Consider the following 22,453-nt stretch of genomic DNA (forward strand, 5'->3'; position numbering starts at 1 on the left):
TATCTTTTATGTTTCCTCAGAAAGTATGGTGTTCCTCTAGATTTTTTTCGTAAATATCTTTTCTTAGGTTAAATAAATTTCATTCTAGCCCAAATTTATCCTAGGAAAATAATTAGGATATACTCAAAGACATAGTTAAACTCTAGTAATACTGTCACTGTTTAGTGAAAAAGAAGAAATAACATGAAATTCCAGAAACAGTAGATTTTAAAAATAAATTTTGGTTGACCTATGATTTGGCATGCTTTGCAATAATTAAATATGTTCTTGTATATTCAACTTATTGGCAAAGGCAAGTGTTCATTAGATATTGTGATGTAAAAAAAGTATAAAACACCATGTATAATATTATATTCACTTTCATTAGAAAAATAATTAAGCATAGAAAATTTTCTCTAAAAGTATACATTAAAATGTTAACTATGACTATCATTGAGTAGTGGAAATATGGGTAATTTGTATTTCCTTTCTTTCCCTTGATTTTTCTGCAATAAATATATGTTATTTGGATTTTAAAATGAAAATAAGTCAACTCATAGCTAAGTGAAAACTAATTCTCCTGACTTTGAAGTGATTAGAACAAATGTATAAAAACCTGCAGTCTGACTGAACTTTTATTTTATTTTATTTTATTTTTTATTTTAGAGAGACGGAGTCTCTCTCTGTCACCCAGGCTGGAGTGCAGTGGCACGATCTCGGCTCACTGCAAGCTCCGCCTCCCGGGTTCACACCATTCTCCTGCCTCAGCCTCCCAAGTAGCTGGGACTACAGGCACCTGCCACCATGCCCGGCTAATTTTTTTTTGCATTTTTAGTAGAGACAGGGTTTCACCATGTTAGCCAGGATGGTCTTGATCTCCCGGCCTTGTGATCCACCCTCCTCAGCCTCCCAAAGTGCTGGGATTACAGGCGTGAGCCACCGCTCCCGGCCCTGACTGAACTTTTAATGGCAGAGATATAGTATTCATTTCTGTCCAGTTTGTGAGAGTCCATGTTTTCACTGATATCAACCTCTCTTTCCAAATGAGTTGTAAGACCACCCTTTGTAAAGCCTTCACAGATTCTCACCTGTGGCGATGGACTCTGTATTCCTGGACAACAGGGAAACTTCCAGCTGGACAACCTCATAGGACCAGGCAATCTGCTGTCTTAAGGTTGACCAGTGCTGTGCTGGTAATATTCAACAACTAGCTCTCATTTTTTTTTTTTTTTTAAAAGGCCAAGTAGCTCTGATTTGTAGCATTTACCCATTCCATGGTATGGACACTCCCATGATGGCCAATTACAAGGTACTAACATGGCATGATGGAATACAGACTTGGGAAGAGATGTGCACAGCTGGCTCCTGTCATCCTGCTCACACTGGCTACTGAAATACCACTGAGACCCACCTGAAGGAGTAAATTTTGACACAAGGTGTATCTAGAGTCTGTTCCTTCTCCCACATTTAAAATGTTCCCATTTACCTTTTAATAAACACTAACATGTTTTTTATTTTATTATTACCATACTTTAAGTTTTAGGGTACATGTGCACAATGTGCAGGTTAGTTACATATGTATACATGTGCCATGTTGTTGTGCCGCACCCATTAACTCGTCATTAGCATTAGGTATATCTCCTAATGGTATCCCTCCCCCCTCCCCCCACCCCACAACAGTCCCTGGTGTGTGATGTTCCCCTTCCTGTGTCCATGTGTTCTCATTGTTCAATTCCCACCTATGAGTGAGAACATGCGGAATAAACACTAACATATTAAATAGGCAGAGGGTTATCAGCAGAGACGAGGAAACCCTGCCTGTATACAGGGATTGGGGTTTGGAGTTTGCGCTGCTGGCTGGTGTATCCCCAGGTGTCTTGTCTGGTGATGCTCCTGATGTTCACAAGCCAGTTAGCGTTCAAAGGCCTCCTCCTGTGGATCAAGGCACTTAGGTTATCTGAGCACCAGGTTATTTGACACCTCTCACCATCATAACGCCCTCCCTAGCACCCAGCATCTATAGATAAGGGGAGAATAGCCAGTATGGAAGAAGTGAAAATCAAAGCCTGACTCTCTGTTTACTTCCTGAGTATAAATAAATTTTGAACAGGCATGGTGGTTCATGCCCGTAATGCCAGCACTTTGGGAGGCTGAGGTGGAAGGATCGCTTGATGCCAGGAGTTAGAGACTAGCCTGGGCAACATAGCAAGACCTCATCTCTACAAAAAAAAAAAAAAAGTTAGCTGGGCATGGTGGCATGAACCTGTAGTCCTAACTACGTAAGAGGCTGAGGCAGAAGGATCCCTTAAGCCCAGGAGTTCAAGACTGTAGTAAGCTATGATTGTGTCCTTGCTCTCCAGCTTGGGTGACAGAGTGAGACCCTGTCTCTAATAAAAAATAATAATAATGCTGACATGCAAAACACTGCAGAACAGCCTAGCAGCTTATGGGGAGCCAAGGAAAGAACTCTGAGGCCCATGGAGGATGCTTTTAGGCTGCACATTCTTAAATAGCTCGAGCCCCATTAGCCTTCACCTATCTATTTGCATAGTCTTATTTTGCGGACCTGCTCCAACGCTGCTCGCTTACAATAGTCAAAATGAATTTCCAAATGTGACCTAGACCCATCTGGCCTTTTGTAGAGAGCTGTGCCAATCTGGAAATGAGCCAATTTCATCCATGGTTTGTAATATATAGGAAACATGCAAGAACTGCCAACTGGTTTCATCTGGGCTTATATTCTCCCTAAGGTGATTTAGGAATACTTATTTAAAAATAAGATTGTGTGTGTGTGTATGTGTGTGCATGCACACGTGTGGTCTCATTCTAAACTATGGAGGGTGAGAGGAACCTGTGATGGGCGTTTTGTCTTCTGAGCCATGATGTACTGTGCTTGTCACGAGATGTATTATTTGCAGGCTTGAAGAGGAATCCAAGTATGACCCAGCACTTGGTAAGGAGGGCATGAGCCTGAGTGAGGTTCTGAAGCCAGGGGACTCTCTATCATTTTTCACAGGACAAGCAGTAAAGGATTGTTGTAAAGGCTTGAAGGGGCAAAAAGGGAGACCTTGCCTTTGTGAGGCCTCAAGTTTGTTTATAAATGTGCAGGTGGTAGAAGAAACTTCTTGGGAAGAAAATGGGGTAAGCCTAGGGGAAGCTTTGCCTACTCATCCACATTAGGAAAAAAAGCTCCAGAGAAAAACACAAGACCTGAGTAACAGCTTTTGAGTCTCTGTGACCTGGGTTAGAAGAGGGCTGGGTCTTCCCCCAGGAAGTACACAGGCACCCGTGACAAATAAGAATAGCCAGGAATCGACTGCCCTCAGCTCTCAGAGGTAAGGGTGTGAGACAAACAACATTCCAGCAGTGCTGTTCCTGCAGAGGATTCAAAAGCCATTAGGCAGAAGAGGCTTCTGTGCATACATCACTCAGAGCACAACCACAGTGGGGCCACTCCACCAACTGGTCACTAGCAGTGCTTGATGAGCTACCTACAAAACTGAGAGCAAGTGTTTAGAAACTTTCATAGCAATTGATCAAATAATTTAAATTAAATTAAATTTTTGTTGAATCTAACTTTTTTTTTGAGACAGAGTCTTGCTCTGTTGCCCAGGCTGGAGTGCAGTGCCGCCATCTCTGTTCACTGCAACCTCTGCCTCCCGGTTCAAGTGATCCTCCTGTCTCAGCCTCCCAAGTAGCTAGGACTACAGTCATGCATCACCATGCCTAGCTAATTTTTGTATTTTTATGTAGACGAAGTTTTGCCATGTTGCCCCAGCTGGTATCGAACTTCCGGGCTCAAGTGATTTGCCCACCTTGGCTTCCCAAAGTGCTGGGATTACAGATGTGAGCCCTTGCACCTGACCTGAAAAAATCTTAAAGGGGGACTTGACTTTATATATCTTTTAAAATTTTATGTTTGTATTTATTCATTTTCATTAAATTTCTATGACAAATTGGAAATAAAAGAACATAGGCCCTTCACTAGTGATAATTTGAGAAGCACCAAGACAGTAGGTGCCCAATGGGGCAGACAATGGGTCAGTAGACAGAATGAGGGGATCTCAGCGAATGCCAGGCACTCAAGGAGGGCTTCCTGGGGAAAGGACTCAAGTTAGACTTTGGGGGATGGGCAGGACTTTGACAAATGGAGAGGACCCCAGGTCACTCCTACAGCCATGAGGGAGAAGTCACACTCAGTATAAGCACGTTTGTGAGTTACTTTTAGTGCGTGTACATTCTGTCCCAAACTCTGTGCGGGGTGTAATAGGCAGTTTGTAGCACTGAGAGCTGAACATTGTTATGGGAGTCAGGGCTCTGGGTTCTGGATACAGCCCTTATAAAATCTCCCTGCATAGCACCAGGAAGATCATTTAACCCTTCCCGCTCTCCCACCCTCTAAACTGTAAGAGCCATGAGGGCAGGGACTGTCTTTGGTGAGCAGTGCCTACCTCAAGCCTGACAAATGATAAGTTCCCAGGAAAATTTTTGGTGAATGAATGGACAGGTTTCAGTTGTAACACCTGAAAAACGGGGAGGCTAATAAGATTAGTGGTTTTGCAGCTGTGAAATGAAAAACTATATTGTGTGGCCAACCTGTTCTGCAAGAAGCTCCAGGAAATCAAGTTTTGTAGCTGGGTTATCAAAACAGGGATTCTGTTAACAAGGAAAAGGGGAGAATGGGCATGTACCGGCAACTGTTGGTATTTGCCACAATATGTGTGTGTGATTTTTTTTCCCCCTTTTACATTAGCAAGAAAGTCTTCAAGGAAGGATCTCTTTGTAAAGAGAATGTAGGCTGGGCATGGTGGCTCACGCCTGTAATCTCCCAACACTTTGGGAGGCCAAGGTGGGTGGATCACTTGAGGTCAGGAGTTCAAGACCAGCCTGGCCAACATGGCGAAAACCCATCTCTGCTAAAAATACAAAAATCAGCTGGGTGTGGTGATGGGTGTCTGTATCTGATGCACTGCCGGCCTGCCCACGCCAACCTGCAGCCCTGCCGGGGCCTGTGACCGCCCGTGGGGGCCTTCTGTGAGGGACCCACGCACCCTGTGCTGGAGCCCGGGGCTTTACCCCCAACCCGGAGCGCAGCCGAGGGCTCCTGGGGTGGGAGAGACATCCTTGGGACGCCCCCATGTGGGAGCTGCTGGCCCCCAGCACCCCCTGCGGCCTTGCTAATCCCAGCTACTCGGGAGACTGAGGCAGGAGAATTGCTTGAACCTGGGAGGCAGAGGTTGCATTGAGCCGAGATCGCGCCACTGCACTCCAGCCTGGGCAACAGAATGAGACTCTGTCTCAAAAAAATAAAAATTAAAAAAAAAATAAAGATAATGTAGGAGGAGGTTTCGCAGGGAAGAATAAGGAGGACACTGAAGAAGGAGGAATGCTGTGTGTCTGTACCTGGGAGGCAGGAGTTGGCAGGCCTGGTGGAGGCCTGAGCAGGCAGCCACTACTCCCCACTACCTTGGCAGGCACAGGACCCTCCGGCCGAGGGGACTGAGCTCCAGCTTCCTGCTTTTCTTCTTGTGCCTCCCCACTAAGCAGAAGGGACACCCGTGACACTGGTGTAGTCAGGGGCCCAGGACTCAACCCTGAGGCTTGAGAGACCTTTCCTTTCTGTAGGCTTTTGCCACAAGATTCCTGATCTCCCACCAGGTCCTTAAGCACTTGAGCGAGTGCTCAAGGACCCCCACTCTCTGGGACAAAATCGAACCACCTGCTTCTGTCTCTTTCTCACCAGCTGACTTCTCTGCTCCCATTCTCTCCATCCTTCCCCTCCTCTCTGCGGCAATGGCAAAGCACAAGCAGGAAGTGAGAAAACTGACCGTCCTCTCTCCATTTCAGGAGCAGCAGAGACTCCTCAGGAAGACTCACAGGACTGTACCCACCGCCTGCCATGTCTCTGTGGCCACCCTTCCGATGCGGATGGAAGCTGGCGCCAAGGTACTCTAGGAGGGCCTCTCCACAGCAACCCCAACAGGACTTTGAGGCCCTGCTGGCAGAGTGCCTGAGGAATGGCTGCCTCTTTGAAGACACCAGCTTCCCGGCCACCCTGAGCTCCATCGGCAGTGGCTCCCTGCTGCAGAAGCTGCCACCCCACCTGCAGTGGAAGAGGCCCCCGGTGAGGCAAAATATGTCAGCCCAGACCCTCCTGCCCCAGGGTTTAGGGCTTTCAGATACTAAGCCTAAGATATATGGGAGGAAAAAACAGCCTTTTTCCTACTCTCTCCTCTCCACTCAACACAACACACTCTTCTAACACCAGATTTGTAGGAGGTTTTCCCCACATGCCAAGCAATTCTCTGGTGGCCACCATCTGGGTATTCTGTAATGAAATTTAATTCCGACACTGTCTACCTAGAGACGGTGTCAGATCTCACAGGTTGAGTGTTCATCCCACAAGACTGCCCCTACTTCAGATGCCAATCACAAGTCCCAGGTTGTGACCTGTACTCACGACCAGCCATAAATCAGGACTGTGATTCCCATGATCCACTCCCTGGGTTTGAGTAATTTGCTAGAGAGGCTCACAGGACTCAAGGAAATGCTTCACTTACATTTAACGATGTATTATAAAGGGTATTACAAAGGATGCAGATGACAGCCAGGTGGAAGAGATGCATAGGGCAAGGCATGGGGAAGGGGTGCGGAGCTCTCATGCCCTCGCTGGTTGTGCCACCCTCCAGGGACCTCCATGTGTTCGGATATCCAGAGCTCCTTACACTCTGTCCTTTTGGGTTTTTATGGAGGCTTTATTACCTAGGCATGATTGATTACATCATTGGCCTTTGGTGATCAACTTAACCTTCAGTTTCCCTCCCCTCCCCAGAGATCAGGGGGTGGGGCTGAAAGTCCCAACCTTCTAATCCTGCCTTGGTCTTTCCAATGACCCGACCCTATCCTGAAGCTACCTAGGGACCACCAGTCACCAGTCAATCATTAGCATACAAAGGACACTCTTGTCACTCTAGAGATTCCCAAGGTTTTAGGGGCTGAATGTCAGAAAACTGAGCAAATGAAGACCAAATATACATTTCACAATATCACACCAGGTCTTACTGTCATTGATCTCCATGAGAAGGGATGGGTATGTTCCCACATTCTCACTTTCCAGATGGAGAAAACCAGGGGTGATTTTGAGAGTGGTCTAAGATGTAGCCCTCCCTCAGTCCTGCCCAGAAATATGCAGAACAGCTATAGCCAAAAATATATCAAGGTACTGTTTAGCTTCATCTGAGATGGCAAGGCTTCCTGAGTCACAGCCAATACCATCTGCCAGAGAGATAAATTTTAACAACTCTCCAACCTCCTCCCCCCAAAACAGGCTCATGAAACATGTAAATTAAGAAGCTATTAATCACTTTACAAAAGTATTCTTCACTCTATAAAATGCATCAATTCCTTTAAAAAGCAACTTCTTAATGTGTTCAAATGTAATCCATCTCCCTGAAACTTGATTTACATACAAGATTTCAGGAACATGGCTAGTGAACACGGTAAAGTGTAAGCCTGTGCCACAGACTTTCCTTTTCTCTTCCCTACTCACCCATCACCGTTGATACCTGCAGCCCCAGACTTATGAAGTCCCTACTGTGTGTAAAATTCTGCAGTGAGCCTCCTAAACTACATGGCAGCCAAGATCCTACTTCTCTCAGAAAATCCTGGGAACTGCTGACACAGAGACTCTGTTCTACACCTGACTTGGGGAAACTGTGTTTGCGCAAAGACTGAGAATATAAATCTTGCCACGGAGCAGAGACCACCCCCCCTACCACCCCACCACAGGCTGCGTCTCATCACGAAAAGCCAAAGAGACCATCATATTAGGGGTCAGGAATAGGAAGGAGGAGTAGGGGAGAAAAAACAGAAAGAAGATATCTAGGAAAACTGAAAATACCTCCTATAAAAGTGTTTCCATTTTTAATAGAAACTCTAAGAAAAGGCATTTTTGGTATAAGTGCTATTTCTCAATATCTACACAGAGTTCTCCAGGGCTCTGACTTACACAAGCTATAAGAAGGAATTAGAAATACAAAGGACAGAATTCTGTATCCCAGATCTTCTGGGATAGCACTGATTACACCTATATTCTGTATCTTTGTCCCCATAAGTCCAGTTTTGGGGTATGGGAAAACGTGGTCACTGTAGCTCCAGGAGCTTTTTTGTTCTAGGTCAGAATGACAATTCTGTTTGTCTTCCCTAGGAGCTGCACAGCAATTCCAGTTTTATTTTGCCAAGGCCAAAAGGCTGGATCTGTGCCAGGGCATAGTAGGTAAGTTTGCACAGCCCCGGGAGATAGACACTAGGCTGCCTGCTGGCCAGGCCTGGCCAAGACAGAGTGGGTGATAAAGAAGAGAAGCCAGAGATCCCCACTGGAGAGAGGCCCAAAATGGCTATTCACTGGCAAACCCTGAACGCTACCTGGACATGCTGTTCTTTGCCATGAAGTTTATAAAAACTGGTCCTCTGGGGATGCGTGGGAATGCCATACCCTGCCTAAGTCCTCACATAGTCCTCATTACCAGTTTACAGGTCTAAATTTTAAGTTTGCAAAATGTGCTCACTCTATTTTAGTTCCCACAATGGGTCCTTCTTGAGACAGCAGTCATTAGCCTCCCCAGAATAGGATCAAAGCAGATCTAGCCTCAACTCTACCTTTTTAAAATAGTAAATTGGTCATCAGGGAAGGCCCAACCAAGTCCGGTGATACCCATTTCACAGACAGGGAAATGGAGTCCCAAAGGGTTGAGGCTTTCCTGGAAGAACATAAATCAGTTTCAGAGGCAAGATTTGGAAAAAGTGAGTGGTGTTGAGGTCCCAATTCCTGAGGATAGGGCATTCAGGAATCTAAAAGCTGGTCCAGGAACATGGCTCTGGTTTTGGGGTCAAGTTGGATTTCAGCCAATGCTCCCAGCCCCACCTCTGCTCACTCATCATCTGCCTACCCAGTATATAATTCTCTTCTCCTAAACTAGGCTACAAGCCTAGAGAGGGTAGCCATTGGGACCACGCATTTCCTGCAGGCATGAAGTCCCCAGTAGATTCATGCAGATGCTGTGTGCTGTCTGACTTAGGAGACTGCTGGTTCTTGGCTGCTTTGCAAGCTCTGACCTTGCACCAGGACATCCTGAGCCGGGTTGTTCCCCTGAATCAGAGTTTCACTGAGAAGTATGCTGGCATCTTCCGGTTCTGGGTGAGTGTCTTCCCAGGTCCTCGGCCCAGAGGGAGCCATAGGAAAAAGGGTTCCTGGAGGACCATGTCTTCACCTTCTGGGCTGATCACCATCTGCAGCAGTCCACATTCACCCAGGGCCACTCTCTCCCTCCAATTCTGGCACTATGGGAACTGGGTTCCTGTGGTGATCGATGACCGTCTGCCTGTGAATGAGGCTGGCCAGCTGGTCTTTGTCTCCTCCACCTACAAGAACTTGTTCTGGGGAGCACTTCTGGAAAAGGCCTATGCCAAGTAAGAAACCGGCAGAAATATCCCCCTTCCCATCGCTTCTTTTTCTCTCTCTCAATGTTGAGGGAGGGGAGTGGAGTCAGGTAAAGTTTATGAAATGAGATCCTGAGGCATGTCTTAGCTGACATAGAAGTGACAACGTATTCAGTCTTTTATGTAGGGATCGCCTCATCTAAACCTGCATTCAAGAGTTTTGCCTTTCCCTAATGGATGGAATTAAGGGGGATAGGAGCTCTGAGTGTATATTCTCTCCTTTGCTCCTGGGATGGAAGGAAGAAGTAGCAAGATACATCCAAAGAAAACCTAAGCAAAGGCTTCGCTTCTCATTCGGACCATCTAATCTACAGTTTAAATGCCCCTTCCTTTTGTTTTGAATGAAACCCTCTCAACCTAGCTGATCACTGCTGTCCCCAGCAGCTAAGAGGCCTGGATGAAGGAGTAGCAGCAGGGGATCCACCTGCTTGGGTCCCTGTGGGGCGATCTGATCATCAGGGGTCGGATTGTGGGCACAGCTTCAATGACACAACTGCAATATGAAAGTTTAAGAGTTTTTCATACCTACAGACCCTAGAGGGTACTTGGCATGCATGGAGTGCACACACACACATGCACGCACACACACACACAAACACAGACACACACATACACGCACACACACACATACGCACACACACATGCACATACATGCACTCACACACATACGCACACGCACACACACACACGTCCACACATACACGCATACACACACACACGCATACACGCATACACACACACACGCATACACACATACACACACACACACGCACACACACACACGCACACATGCACGTGGAGGTCAGGGGGCCCAGGCAGAAAGAGAGAAAATGAACTTGTGGTGGACACATGCCTTTTCTTGAGTCCAGGGTGTTGTCCCAACAGGTTTCCCACAAGCAGCTTTAACTGATGGGTTCAAAGCAAGCAGGCAGTAGTTCCAGGAGGTCTCGCTGTGAGTGACAGGTGATCACTAAGTTCTCAGGCAAACATCTGAATGGTCCATTTAAAGGAAGTGGTGGGAAAGAGGGGTTCCCAGTCTTCTAGGCAAGAGAGATGCCTCTAAGTTTTGTCTATGACCACCAGCTGGAGCCATTCAGGATGGGTACGGTATTGGAAACTATGTCAGGGTTGCCTGAGCTCTGCTTTTGGTATGAGAAAACTAAACTCCTATTTAAAAGTGGATGCCGAGGCCACATAAAATTATAAATACTCGTGATACTTTTTTCCTCTCATGTTTATTTCTTCCCTGGCCAGGCTCTCTGGTTCCTATGAAGACTTGCAGTCAGGACAGGTGTCTGAAGCTCTTGTAGACTTCACTGGAGGGGTGACAATGACCATCAACCTGGCAGAAGCCCATGGCAACCTCTGGGACATCCTCATCAAAGCCACCTACAACAGAACCCTCATTGGCTGCCAGACCCACTCAGGGGTAAGACTGGGCTGCCACTGGCAGAATGTCCTCTTCTCCTGCACCCATGCCCTCCATCCACCACTGCTACCCTCACCTGGTGTGGGCTCAGGACCTCCACCCAGCTCCTACTGCTGAGGTCCTGGTGTTCAAACCAGAGCAGCAAGGCCAGGTGCAGTGGCTCACGCCTGTAATCCTCGCACTTTGGGAGGCCGAGGTGGGTGGATCACCTGGGGTCAGGAGTTCGAGATCAGCCTGGCCAATATGGTGAAACCCCGTCTCTACTGAAAAATACAAAAATTAGCCGGGCATGGTGATGGTCACCTGTAATCCCAGCTATTTGGGAGGCTGAGGCAGGAGAATCACTAAAACCCGGGAGGTGGAAGTTGCAGTAACCCGAGATCTCACCCTTGCACTCCAGCCTGGGCAACAAGAGAGAGATTCCGTTTTAAAAAACAAAAACAAAAAAACCAGAGCAGCAGTGTTGGGGCCTCAGGACAGGGAAGGCAGTAGGAAAAAGAAGATGATGTGCAGAGAAGGAAGCTAACAATTATTAAATGCCAGCTACATGCAAGGCACTTTCCACTTCCTATCTGATAACAATTGAAACAATGGAACAGGAGTAGGAAGCCCTCAATTCAGCCCTGCCTTCACTAATGGCCAAATGTGTCACCTCACACATTGACTCAACAACTCTAAACAGAGTTTGTCCTCTGTAAAATGGAGGGTATGACATGATCACTGCACAATAGCTTACTTATTGAGAGGGTGGAATGAGACTATGGATACCAAAGAGCTTTGAAAACTGCAATGTACCATACCATGATTATCTCCCATGCTTCTCTCCATAAACCCCTGCTCCAGCCAAACAGCCTTCCCACGACTCAAAGAATAAGCTGTATGTAACAGAAGACTGATCAGGACCTCTCTTGTCTCTGCAGAAGGAGAAGATTCTGGAGAATGGGCTGGTGGAAGGCCATGCCTATACTCTCACAGGAATCAGGAAGGTGGGTTGAGGTTGGCCTCTCGGTTTCCCTCTTAGCCTTGCCCTTCCCTCTCTGGACCCTAGCTTATCTTGGTGGATTTAGTTTCTGCACCATCTGGAGAGTGGGTAAAGTCTTTGGTGGGTCCCTGTGCCTTGGCATCTATTTCCTGGGGTGAAGTGGTGGGTCCAGGCTTTGCCACTGCCAATGCATCATCCCAACCTCATCCCCTGGGGCAGCCTTGAGCCAATCATCCTCCCACCCTGCTGTACCTCACAACCCTTCCTTGAACTTTGCTTCACTCTGGGCTGCCAAGAACAACCATTTCATCTGGTTCTTCCCTCCCAAATTTCTACTCCTCTCTCACACACTTCTTTATGACAGTCTCCATAAGACAGTCTCCATTGCTATCCATCTTTTGAGCTCTACTAGGCATTGAGAGGAAGATGCACCAGGCAGGACCTGCCTGCAAAGGGCTTACAGTCAGGTATGGTCACAAACCATATCTGAAAATGAGGAGGAAGCAAAGTTGAAACTGAGGGAACAAAGTGTAGATGAAAGACTTCAGGAATTCATGGATAAGAGAAAAGACCTCCATCAAGTTGGGTTGGGAAGAAGTCAGAAGAGTCTCTTACAGAGGAGGTGACGTTGGGTTGGTCCTTGTAATGGGAAGATTTGTACGGGGCGAGAAGGGCATTCTGGTAGAGGGAGCAGCGTAAGCAAAGCATGGAGATAAGAAGTCAGCAGGTTTAAGTTAAAGAACTTCTGATATTCTCTAGAGGGCCCAACTCCTCCCAAGTCCTCCAATTTCCTTTAACTCTGTTTCAAATTTCTTGGACTCAATTCACACTTAACTTCTTCCTTCTAGATCTCCAACAACTATGTTGGTCTGTGTGCCCAGAGCTTTTAATTTATTTCCATATTTATTAACAAAATTTATATACCACGTACTGTGTGCTAAATGCTGTTTAACTGCCTTACAAATGTGGACTCATTTCATCCTCACAGCACTACTCTGAGTAGGTTGTGAACCCCAAATATCTGAGACAGGTCTCAGTTAATTTAGAAAGTTTATTTTGCCAAGGTTGAGGATGCATGCCTGTAACACAGTCTCAGGAGGTCCTGACTACATGTGCCCAAGGTGGTCAGAGAACAGTTTGGTTTTATACGTTTTAGGGAGACATGAGACATCAATCAACATATGTAAGATGAACATTTGGTTCCATCTGGAAAGGCGGGACAACTCAAAGCAGGGAGGGGGCTTCCAGGTCACAGGTAGATAAGAGACAAATGGTTGCATTCTTTCAAGTTTCTGTTAGTCTTTCCAAAGGAGGCAACCAGATATGCATCTATCTCAGTGAGCAGAGGGGTGGCTTTGAACAGAATGAGAGGCAGGTTTGCCCTAAGCAGTTCCCAACTTGATTTTTCCCTTCAGATTAGTGATTTTGGGGTCCCAAGATGTATTTTCCTTTCACAAGGTCTACTGGTTTCCTAGGGTTGCCACAACAAATTACCATAAAATGTTGGGGGCGGGGGAGCTTGAAAACAACAGAAATTAATTTTCTTAGTTCCGAAGGCCTGAAGTCTGAAGTCAAGGTGTGAGCAGGGGCATGCTCCCTCTGAAGGCTCTGGGGAAGAATCGAATCCCTTCTTGCCTCCTCCACCTTCCAGTGGTTCCAGGTGTTCCTTGGCTTGGTCTACATAACTCCAGTCTCTGCCTCCATCTTCACGTAGCCTTCTCTGTGTCCTGTCTCCTTCTCTTCTGACACTTGTCTTTGGATTTCGGGCCCACCCTAATCCATAATTATCTCAAACCCAGGTCCTTACTTTAATTACATTTGCAAAGATCCTTTTTCCAAATAGGGTCATGTTCACAGGTTCTAAGTGTATGTATCCTCTTTGGGGAGGGAAGATCACCATTCAACCCACTATCATAGGTATGACTATTGACCTTATTTCACAGATCGGGAAATGGAGACACAGAGAGGTTAGGTGATTTACCCTAGGTCTCACAGCTTGTAAGTACAAGAAGCAGAGTCACTTTCTCCTCTACCAGCTCTCTCTGGGCCTGTGATTTTCCACTGCAGGTGCTCAGCTCCAGGCCCAAGTCTCACTCAGATCTCTGGAATGCTTGCACTCAGCCCAGCCACCTAAACTGTCTCTTGTTTTATGCAGGTGACCTGCAAACATAGACCTGAATATCTCGTCAAGCTATGGAACCCCTGGGGAAAAGTGGAATGGAAAGGAGACTGGAGTGACAGGTGAACTTTGGGGACATCTTGGAGGGGTGAGAACGGGTAGGTGTAGGTGAAGGAGGCTGCCATTTGCACACAGATTCAAATGTGTGCTTCCCTTGGTCTTAGGCTGGATCAGGAAGCCTTCAGACTGGGAAGCTCAATCCCTCACATTTATAAGATGCTTTATGGTATACAGACTGCTTTCTCTTTCATTATAATAATTAAAGCTGATGTTTATTTGAGGGCTTGCCAGCACTGTGCTAAACCTTTTGAGTTTTTATTATCTCATTTAATCCCCCAAACAATGCTATTACAAAGTAGACAGTTTTATCCCCATTTTACTAATAGAGAAACTTGGATTAATTGAATTGCCTAAGGTCGTACAGCATGATTCAACCAAGGTCTTTGGTGCCTGGGTTCAGTGTCTTTCCCTGGCATGGTTCAGTACACTCCTGGGTTTGCTGAGTCAAAGGTAGACAGATTTGGATTGGACTCTACACTCTGATTACATATAGTAGCCTCTGGGCATTCTGATTAGATGCCTACATTTAGGTTGTTTCTGCCTAATGGCAGCCCTAAAGAAATGAGGGTTTTGCAGGCTAGACACTGGCTGTAGGGCACAGGCAGAAAGGGGGGTCGAGTCCTAAAGTCCTTCATTCTGTCATTATGAAGATTTATAATATTTAATCCTTTACAGGTCTTTAGAGTCTACAAACATGTCCATATACACACTATCACTTAATCATTTTTATATTGAAAAAATGAAGGCTCAGAAACACAAGTTCAATATTCCTCCTGATAGAATGTGCTGCATTATATTTGTTACACATTAGTAAACAGTGTTGTTAGAGGAACTGGATCTATGTGGGAAAATGTCATCCAAAGAAATACATAAATTTTAACGTGCTACAGAAATCTAGCATCATATTGTTGCTGATGGCGGTTTCTTTCATAGAGGAACAAGCACTAACATTAGAGACAGCTGATGGGTAAAATTACAGTGTTGTTACTTCCTAGCTGTGTGATCTTAGTTTAGGCAAGCTTCTTAATTTCTTGGATCCAGAGGTATAGTGAATATTAAAATGATGAGCTTTTATTTTGTAGTGTTTAATCTGCTGTTAATCCCATCCAGTATATTTTTCATTTTGAATATTATGTTTTCAATTCTAGAAATTTCACTTGAGATTTTCTTCCGTTTCTCCCCTTTTTATGTCCATGTTTCTCTTTACATCCTTGAGAATATGGGGCACTTTTATAATAGCTGTTTTAATGTCCTTATCTGCTAATTCTATCATCTCTCTCATTTCTACGGTGGTTTCTATGGATTGTTTCTTTATTCCTGGTCATGGGTCATATTTCCTGCTTCTTCATATGGCTAATAACTTTTTATTGCATGCTGGACATTGTAAATTTTAGTTTCAGAGTACTGAATTTTATTGTATTTCTTTAAAGAGTATTGGACTTTTTTTAAAGTAGATAGTTACATTGCTTAGGGATTGCTTTGATACTTTGAAGTTTTTAAGCACTTTTAGGGAAGGTCAAGACAAACCTTTATTTCAGGAATAATTTGATCACTACTAAATTGTAGACCCTCTGGGATCTCTAGTAAAGCTTCCATGTATTCAATAAAGTCTTTTGGCTGGGCACAGTGGCTCACACCTGTAATCCCAGCACTTTGGGAGGTCGAGGAAGGCAGATCATTTAAGGTCAGGAGTTCAAGACCAGCCTGGCCAACATGGTGAAACCACATCTCTACTAATAATGCAAAAATTAGCTGGGTGTGGTGGCATGTGCCCTATAATCCCAGCTGTTTGGGAGGCTGAGGCAGGAGAATTGCTTGAACCCAGGAGGCGGAGGTTGCAGTGAGCTGAGATCGCACCACTGTACTCCAGCGTACATGGCAGAGTGAGAGTCTGTCTCAAAAATAAGTAAATAAATAAATAAAGTCTTTTAATTCTGTCCGGTAGGAATGCCTGAGATTCCCAGCACTGTGTCCTGCTTACAGTCCAGTCTTGGGGAGTTTCACTTTAAGAAAGCACAGATTAAAGCTCAGCCAAAGATGCAAAGGAACCCCTATGAAGTTTCCTGGAATTCCTTTTTTTCATGTAGCCCCCTCCTTTCAGAAACTTTGCCCAGCAAATTCCGACTGTCTGGATCTCCCCAGACTTCAGATTCTGTCTCCTCCACTCAGCCAGACTGTTATGTTCTTTCTTTGAGTCCCTCTCCCTGTAGCACTGGCCGGGAAATTACCTTTAGGAAGAAAGCCTAGGTGATGTTAGGGCTCACCTCATTTGTTTCCAGCCTCCTGGGATCACAGACCCCTGTTGCCTGCTGTCCAATATCTGAAAACAGTTTCTTATATTTTGTCCCATTTTTATTTCTTGATGGTAGGAGGCTGTCAGGACAGTCTTACTCCTTCACGGCCAGAAGTAGAAGTTCAAATGATGAGCTTTGAAAATATGCAAGTTCAAATGTTAGCTCTGACATTTAATAGATTTTTGACTTCAAGCAAATGACCTAATCTCTCTTAACTTCAATTTCCTAATCTCTAACATGAGAACACCAAGGTTGTTGTTAGCCTTGAATGAAATAATGTATGTCAAGAATCTAGCCGAGTGCTTGGCTCATAGTAAGCTATCAATTAATGTTCATGCTACTGTATAATATGGAATGGGAAATTTGGTTGTCTGAAGTAGTATGAAAATAATAATAAATAATGACACTGCAGAGCCTTTACTAAAGAATTTCTAGCATGCTCCCCACAAGCTTTTCATTCCCTTTTCTATTTTCAGTTCAAGTAAATGGGAGCTGCTGAGCCCCAAGGAGAAGATTCTGCTTCTGAGGAAAGACAATGACGGAGAATTCTGGTATTGGACTTGGGGACTTGGACAAATGTCCTGGCCTACATTTGAAAACCCATCCAGCAGACATTTATTGGATGCCTCATGGGTGCCGGGAACCTCATGTACAGAGATCAATAAGGCACCATCCCTTTAGGAGCTCACGGTGTAGCAGGACAAACAGCGCCTGTAAATAAACGGTCACTGTCTCTGTGATGAGAGTAGAGGCCACTAGGGTGGAGCTCAGCGAGGGCTCAGCCAGGCTGTTTCCTCCTCTCTGGCTTCCTCTCTTCTCTCTTGCTCAATGTATTCAAAACAGGTTTTGCCTTTTGTGTCCTGAAAAGGCCATGAGATAGGAAGAGGCAGTAAAGTCTTGTCATAGGGTAGGCCCCTGACCAGTGCCCTCCAGAGCAGAGTAACACTGCCACCCACTCTGGAGCTGCTCACCTCATTTTTTGAAAGGCCACCAAGACATCCTGAGCTGATGCTGCTTCTAGGTGTCTGAAATGGACCCATCAGTTCTCCTTTGCTTTTGCTCACCACCGTTACTGTGAATGTCAACCCTTGTTCCAAGGACTGCTCCCATTAACCATCCAGTACGGCCTGCCACCGCCCTCTCCCTTCGGAAGGTCTTTCACTGAACTCAAGCTCTGCAAATTCCTGTTTTTTCCACTGTATGGTTAAGTAAACTGAGCATCAGACAGCTTAAATAGAGTGTCGCAGGCCCCAAGTTAGCAAGTAGGGGCAAAGATCTTCATGAATTAATGATTAAGAACTGATATGTAATTCTTATTGAACATTTATAGATAAAACAAATGACTAGTTAGCTATGCCTTAATTCAGCTGCTATCATCATGATTTCCAGAAACTGGAACATCTCCCCCAGTCAGCCATGTGGCCGGCTGCTTCCAGCCAGAGGGTGGGGCTTCTCAGTAGCTCCAGCTCCCCACGATGGACCCTCACAGGGATCTAGCCAGCCCTAGCTCATGTGCCCATCGCCAGCTCAGCTCTGCACAAGAGCTGGTGTCTTTGTCCATGAGAGGGCTGGGATGCCCACTGCTCCGTTTCACCCTCCCCATGGGTCCTGATGACTAGGCGTTATCTGGTCCATCTCTTTGTGCTTTTCCTTCTTCCTCTCCACAGGATGATGCTGCAGGACTTTAAAACACATTTCATGCTCCTGGTTATCTGTAAACTGACCCCAGGCCTGTTGAGCCAGGAGGCTGCCCAGAAGTGGACGTACACCATGCGGGAGGGGAGATGGGAGAAGCGGAGCACAGCTGGTGGCCAGAGGCAGTTGCTGCAGGGTGAGCATGTGCACAGGAGCAGGGCTCTCGGGGTGAGGTTGTGGGCGCAGGTGTGAGGGTGACTGCACAGGGGGCTGGAGCACGAATTCTGCATTGGCTGAGTGGGGAGGAGGCTCTGCTTGCCTCACTGTGTGTTGGGGCCCTGGGCTATGACCACGGGGGAGACAGGGCACCTTTGGTCCCAATGTGCACCAAGGCACAGTCCTCTCAGTCAAGCTGCCAGCTTGTGGTGCTGCATCTTCCCAGAGGGTTGCCCTGTCCCAGTCAGCACCGGGGGTCACAGGCACACAGGCATGGTAAAAGCAGGGGCAAGGGAGAATCTTTTTTAGTTTTGGGACAAGACCACTGAAAACACTGAAGTAACCACCCCCTAACTAGGCAGAATTGAAATAGAAATTGTATCGGGTGCTTCTCACCCGGAGCCTGGGAGAAACACAAATCCAGGGCTTCCCAGGATCACTAGATACGGGAGACAAACCTGTCTGGACTCCCAAGATGGGACAGGTTTGGTGACCCTGTCCCTTCCTCCACTTTGGAGATAGTGAGCCATCCGTTTTGAAGGCAAGGCCTGTGGGGTGTGACCTCAGCAGGCCAGGATGGCCTTAGCTCTGGAGTCCCCCTTTTCACACAGTATTTCCCCCAAAGTCTGAAGCTGACCTTAAGCTAAGCTTTTGCGTCTATTAAAATGCAAAGGCCCCTAGGATCATGGTCACCTCCCAGGGAGTTAATACAATTGCTTACTCAGGTAGCACATGCTTGTGGGGTATAACACCTGGGCCAGGCACTGAGCAAGACAAAGGCACAGTGGTGGGAACAACTCCAGTCAGTGTATCTGGAGAAGACCTCCAGGTGGAAGAGCAAGATGGGAGGGCATAAATCCAAGGTTGAAGGGACCCCAACTCTGTCCCAGTGGGCCTCAGGGTGTCAATCCTGGCAGAGGCGTCCTCAGACTGTTCATCTCTTAGTGGTTTGGCAAGCAGGATGCATGGGGATCCAGGGCCCATTCTCACCTTGCTGTGTTCTGCTCCAGACACATTTTGGAAGAACCCGCAGTTCCTGCTGTCTGTCTGGAGGCCCGAGGAGGGCAGGAGATCCCTGAGGCCCTGCAGCGTGCTGGTGTCCCTGCTGCAGAAGCCCAGGCACAGGTGCCACAAGCAGAAGCCTCTCCTCGCCATTGGCTTCTACCTCTATAGGGTAGGTGGACCTCCGAACCACAGGGGCATGGGACCAAGCATGGGGGTCACCAACAGTTACCATGTCTTCCTGTTTCTTGTCTTCTTCACCATCTGTCTCTGTTCACAGACCTGGGTTTTCAAATCCAGGCTCTGTCCTTTCGGAACATGTGATTTAGAACAAGTCACCTTCTTGCACTAGGCCATCAGTTTCTACAATGGTATTTAGGCAAAGGGTAGAATAAAAGAGGATTATGTGGTAGTGCTTATTATTGTGCCTGGCACATGGTATAATCAATATTGGCTTCCTTTTCCTATCCCCAAAAGCCAAGCATTCTTTCCCTCCCTCTTTTCCAGAATTTCCAATGATAGATTAAAATGTCACTGATAGAACAGCAGGTCTTGTGGGCAGGGACAGGGCTTCTGGGTAGAGCCTTGTATATCAGTTTCTATTCGGGTTTCGGTTTATGAAAGCGCCAGTTTCCCTGCCTAATGAGATCTCTCTTTGTTTTGTTTTGTTTTGTTTTTTACATGAACAAGGTGAGTTCTGCACTTGACCAGGTGGCCCTAGTTTGGGGTGATATCACATGTGGCCAAGGCTCCACAGGATTTAGTTAGACTGGAGCGGGCTTATACTGCGTAAGAAGCTATGATAATGCCTGATGATGAGAATGTCTGCCCACTGCCTGTGTGTATATGAAAGTAAAGCGCATCTGTTAATCTTTTTTATCCAAAGACCCCCAAGAGATCCTCATGCATCTATGGGAAAGTCTTAGAGCCTAGCATAGTACCAATACACTTCAGAATTTATTAAATTCCTCCACAGATACCTAGGGCTAATATCAAAGGCCATCACAGCATAGGAAAGATGACAAATTACAATCATGACTGGGTTATGAAACCCAAAATAAAATAGATTTAAAACATACGGGACATCAAAGACCATGCAGCCCCCCTCCCTAGGGAGAAAGGACAAAGGCTTGGGGACATGTGGCAGGAGCATGAGCAGAGGGACAAGAACACCTCCGTGCATCAGCTGCTGTGGCAGCCAGGAGGGGTCAGGTAGGAAGGCCCAAGAAATCCCAGCTTCTGAGGGAGGCAGCTATTATTTTATTTCCCAAAGAAAACAGGAGTAAAACGCTTAATTTTCTCAGGTTGGATTGAATCAAGTAAAAGGATTATTGTAGAGAAACCATTTTACGCAGGGTCTTTTTTTGTTGTTTTTCTCACAGGAACACTGAACACTCTCAAATTTGCCTATTAATTTAAAGAGAAAAAGTTATTTATGTCTTGCCTACTTCCAAATAGAATTTGGGTCAACCTACAATAAAAAAGTGTAAACAGAGGAAACCTGCAAATCAGCTACAAAATTTCAAAGCCATTAAAAAATAACAAAGGGATGAGAGCTAGGTAGGCAGTTGCTTCTACCAGGAAAACTAAACCCAGGACAGCTACCATGGCTCATTATACAATTTAGCTCTGAGATTCCTAGTAGCCTATGGCAAAGAGGGCAATTGGATGATTCCCTAGTTCTCATTGTCTTATAAAAGAATGCCTACCTCATCAGGATATGTATTTTATTTCCCAAACATTGAGGAATGCTAAATATCTGTTTATTCGAGTGGGTGATGTCTTTGTTAGCAGTTGTGTGTAAACCGGAGAGAGGATCCTGGTGTGGGTATCCTCTCCCTCTATAGCCCTGAGTGAGAACAAAGGGGAGAGGAAGCAAGAGAGAAAAATAGGGAGAGATGGAGAAACAAAGAAAGCAGAGAGAGAGAGAGAGAGAGAGAGAGAAAGAGAGAAAGAGAATATGAATCAGATAAAGCAGATACCCAAGAAATGTCAGAACCAGAGCCCTGATTCGGGTCTTCTGAGCTCTTGCCCAGTTCTCTTTGTCCTTTACAAGGGTGTTTTCCGTGAGATGATGCGGAATATCCAGCTTATCTGTGTGTAGCTGTGTGGTGCAGGTGGGGAGGTGGTGGTGGTCCATCTGTATCTGTGACCATAAGTCATGCCACATCACATACATGGAGGCCGCATCAGGAAGGGTAAAGAACAGGAACATTGGAACTCAGCTGTCCTTAATTCCCATCGGGCTGGGACTGTAATCAGCCGATGACTCTGGGCAGATGACCTAACCTGTCTAAGCCTCAGAGCCCTCAACCATAAAATGGAAGACACAGGGACATTCCTCTCATCATTTAGTGCTGGTGTTGTTTTTAAGGTAAGTCAAATCAAATGACACGTGTTTATGTAGCCCCTGATAGGTTCCAGCAAAGGTGCAGCCCTCCACACACATATTCTGGTTTTTCCTTTCCTCCCCACTTGTTTCGTCCTCCACTGGGGCCCATTGGATTTGGCAGAGCAGGGGCCACCTTAGTCCTGGCTCAGAGCTTTGAGGGCCTCAGGCCTGGCCACAGCCCTGGGTCATCACCTCCCTTGCTGTTCTTCTGTCCTCTACCCACAGTACCATGACGACCAGAGGAGACTGCCCCCTGAGTTCTTCCAGAGAAACACTCCTCTGAGCCAGCCTGATAGGTTTCTCGAAGAGAAAGAAGTGAGTCAGGAGCTGTGTCTGGAACCAGGGACATACCTCATCGTGCCCTGCACATTGGAGGCCCACCAGAAGTCAGAGTTCATCCTCAGGGTCTTCTCCAGGAAGCACATCTTTTAGTAAGGACACAAGGTCTCTCCTAGAGGGTGGGGACAGGCAAGGAGGGCAAGGTTGGAAATGGCAGAAACCAGGATCTCTGCTGCTGAGACAGAAGGGAGATGGGGAGAGCAGGAGACCAGGTGACTTTCTGCATGGAAAACATCCCTCCCGTTCCTTCCCACCCTCCTTCCACTCACAAACTAACACCATGCTAGACATTAGAGAGAAAAAGACAAAACACACATGGCTTCTGCCCTCCTGAAGTTCAAGGTCTGGAAAGAACACAGATATATGAGCAGTTATTGATCTTCCAGTGCATCCAGCGTAAGCATTTTATATGCACAGGGTGTTACAAGAGCCTCAAGGAGGAGAATTT

General features: G+C 46.3%; 1 protein-coding gene across 1 annotated transcript in view; it reads left to right on the forward strand.

Annotated features, from left to right (window-relative positions):
* Positions 1-22,453, forward strand: part of CAPN14 (calpain 14) — a 59,743-nt gene that overhangs the window by 22,971 nt on the left and 14,319 nt on the right. The window contains 12 exon segments of the mRNA XM_054475455.2: positions 5,827-6,103; positions 8,186-8,198; positions 8,201-8,254; positions 9,057-9,175; positions 9,311-9,447; positions 10,732-10,906; positions 11,827-11,892; positions 14,044-14,129; positions 16,898-16,972; positions 18,089-18,252; positions 19,283-19,446; positions 21,892-22,097. Coding sequence (XP_054331430.1) covers positions 5,879-6,103; positions 8,186-8,198; positions 8,201-8,254; positions 9,057-9,175; positions 9,311-9,447; positions 10,732-10,906; positions 11,827-11,892; positions 14,044-14,129; positions 16,898-16,972; positions 18,089-18,252; positions 19,283-19,446; positions 21,892-22,097 — 1,484 coding nt within the window. The 5' untranslated portion in view covers positions 5,827-5,878.

This window comes from Pongo pygmaeus, chromosome 12, assembly GCF_028885625.2.
Source record: "Pongo pygmaeus isolate AG05252 chromosome 12, NHGRI_mPonPyg2-v2.0_pri, whole genome shotgun sequence".
In the NCBI taxonomy this organism is placed as follows: Eukaryota; Metazoa; Chordata; class Mammalia; order Primates; family Hominidae; genus Pongo; species Pongo pygmaeus.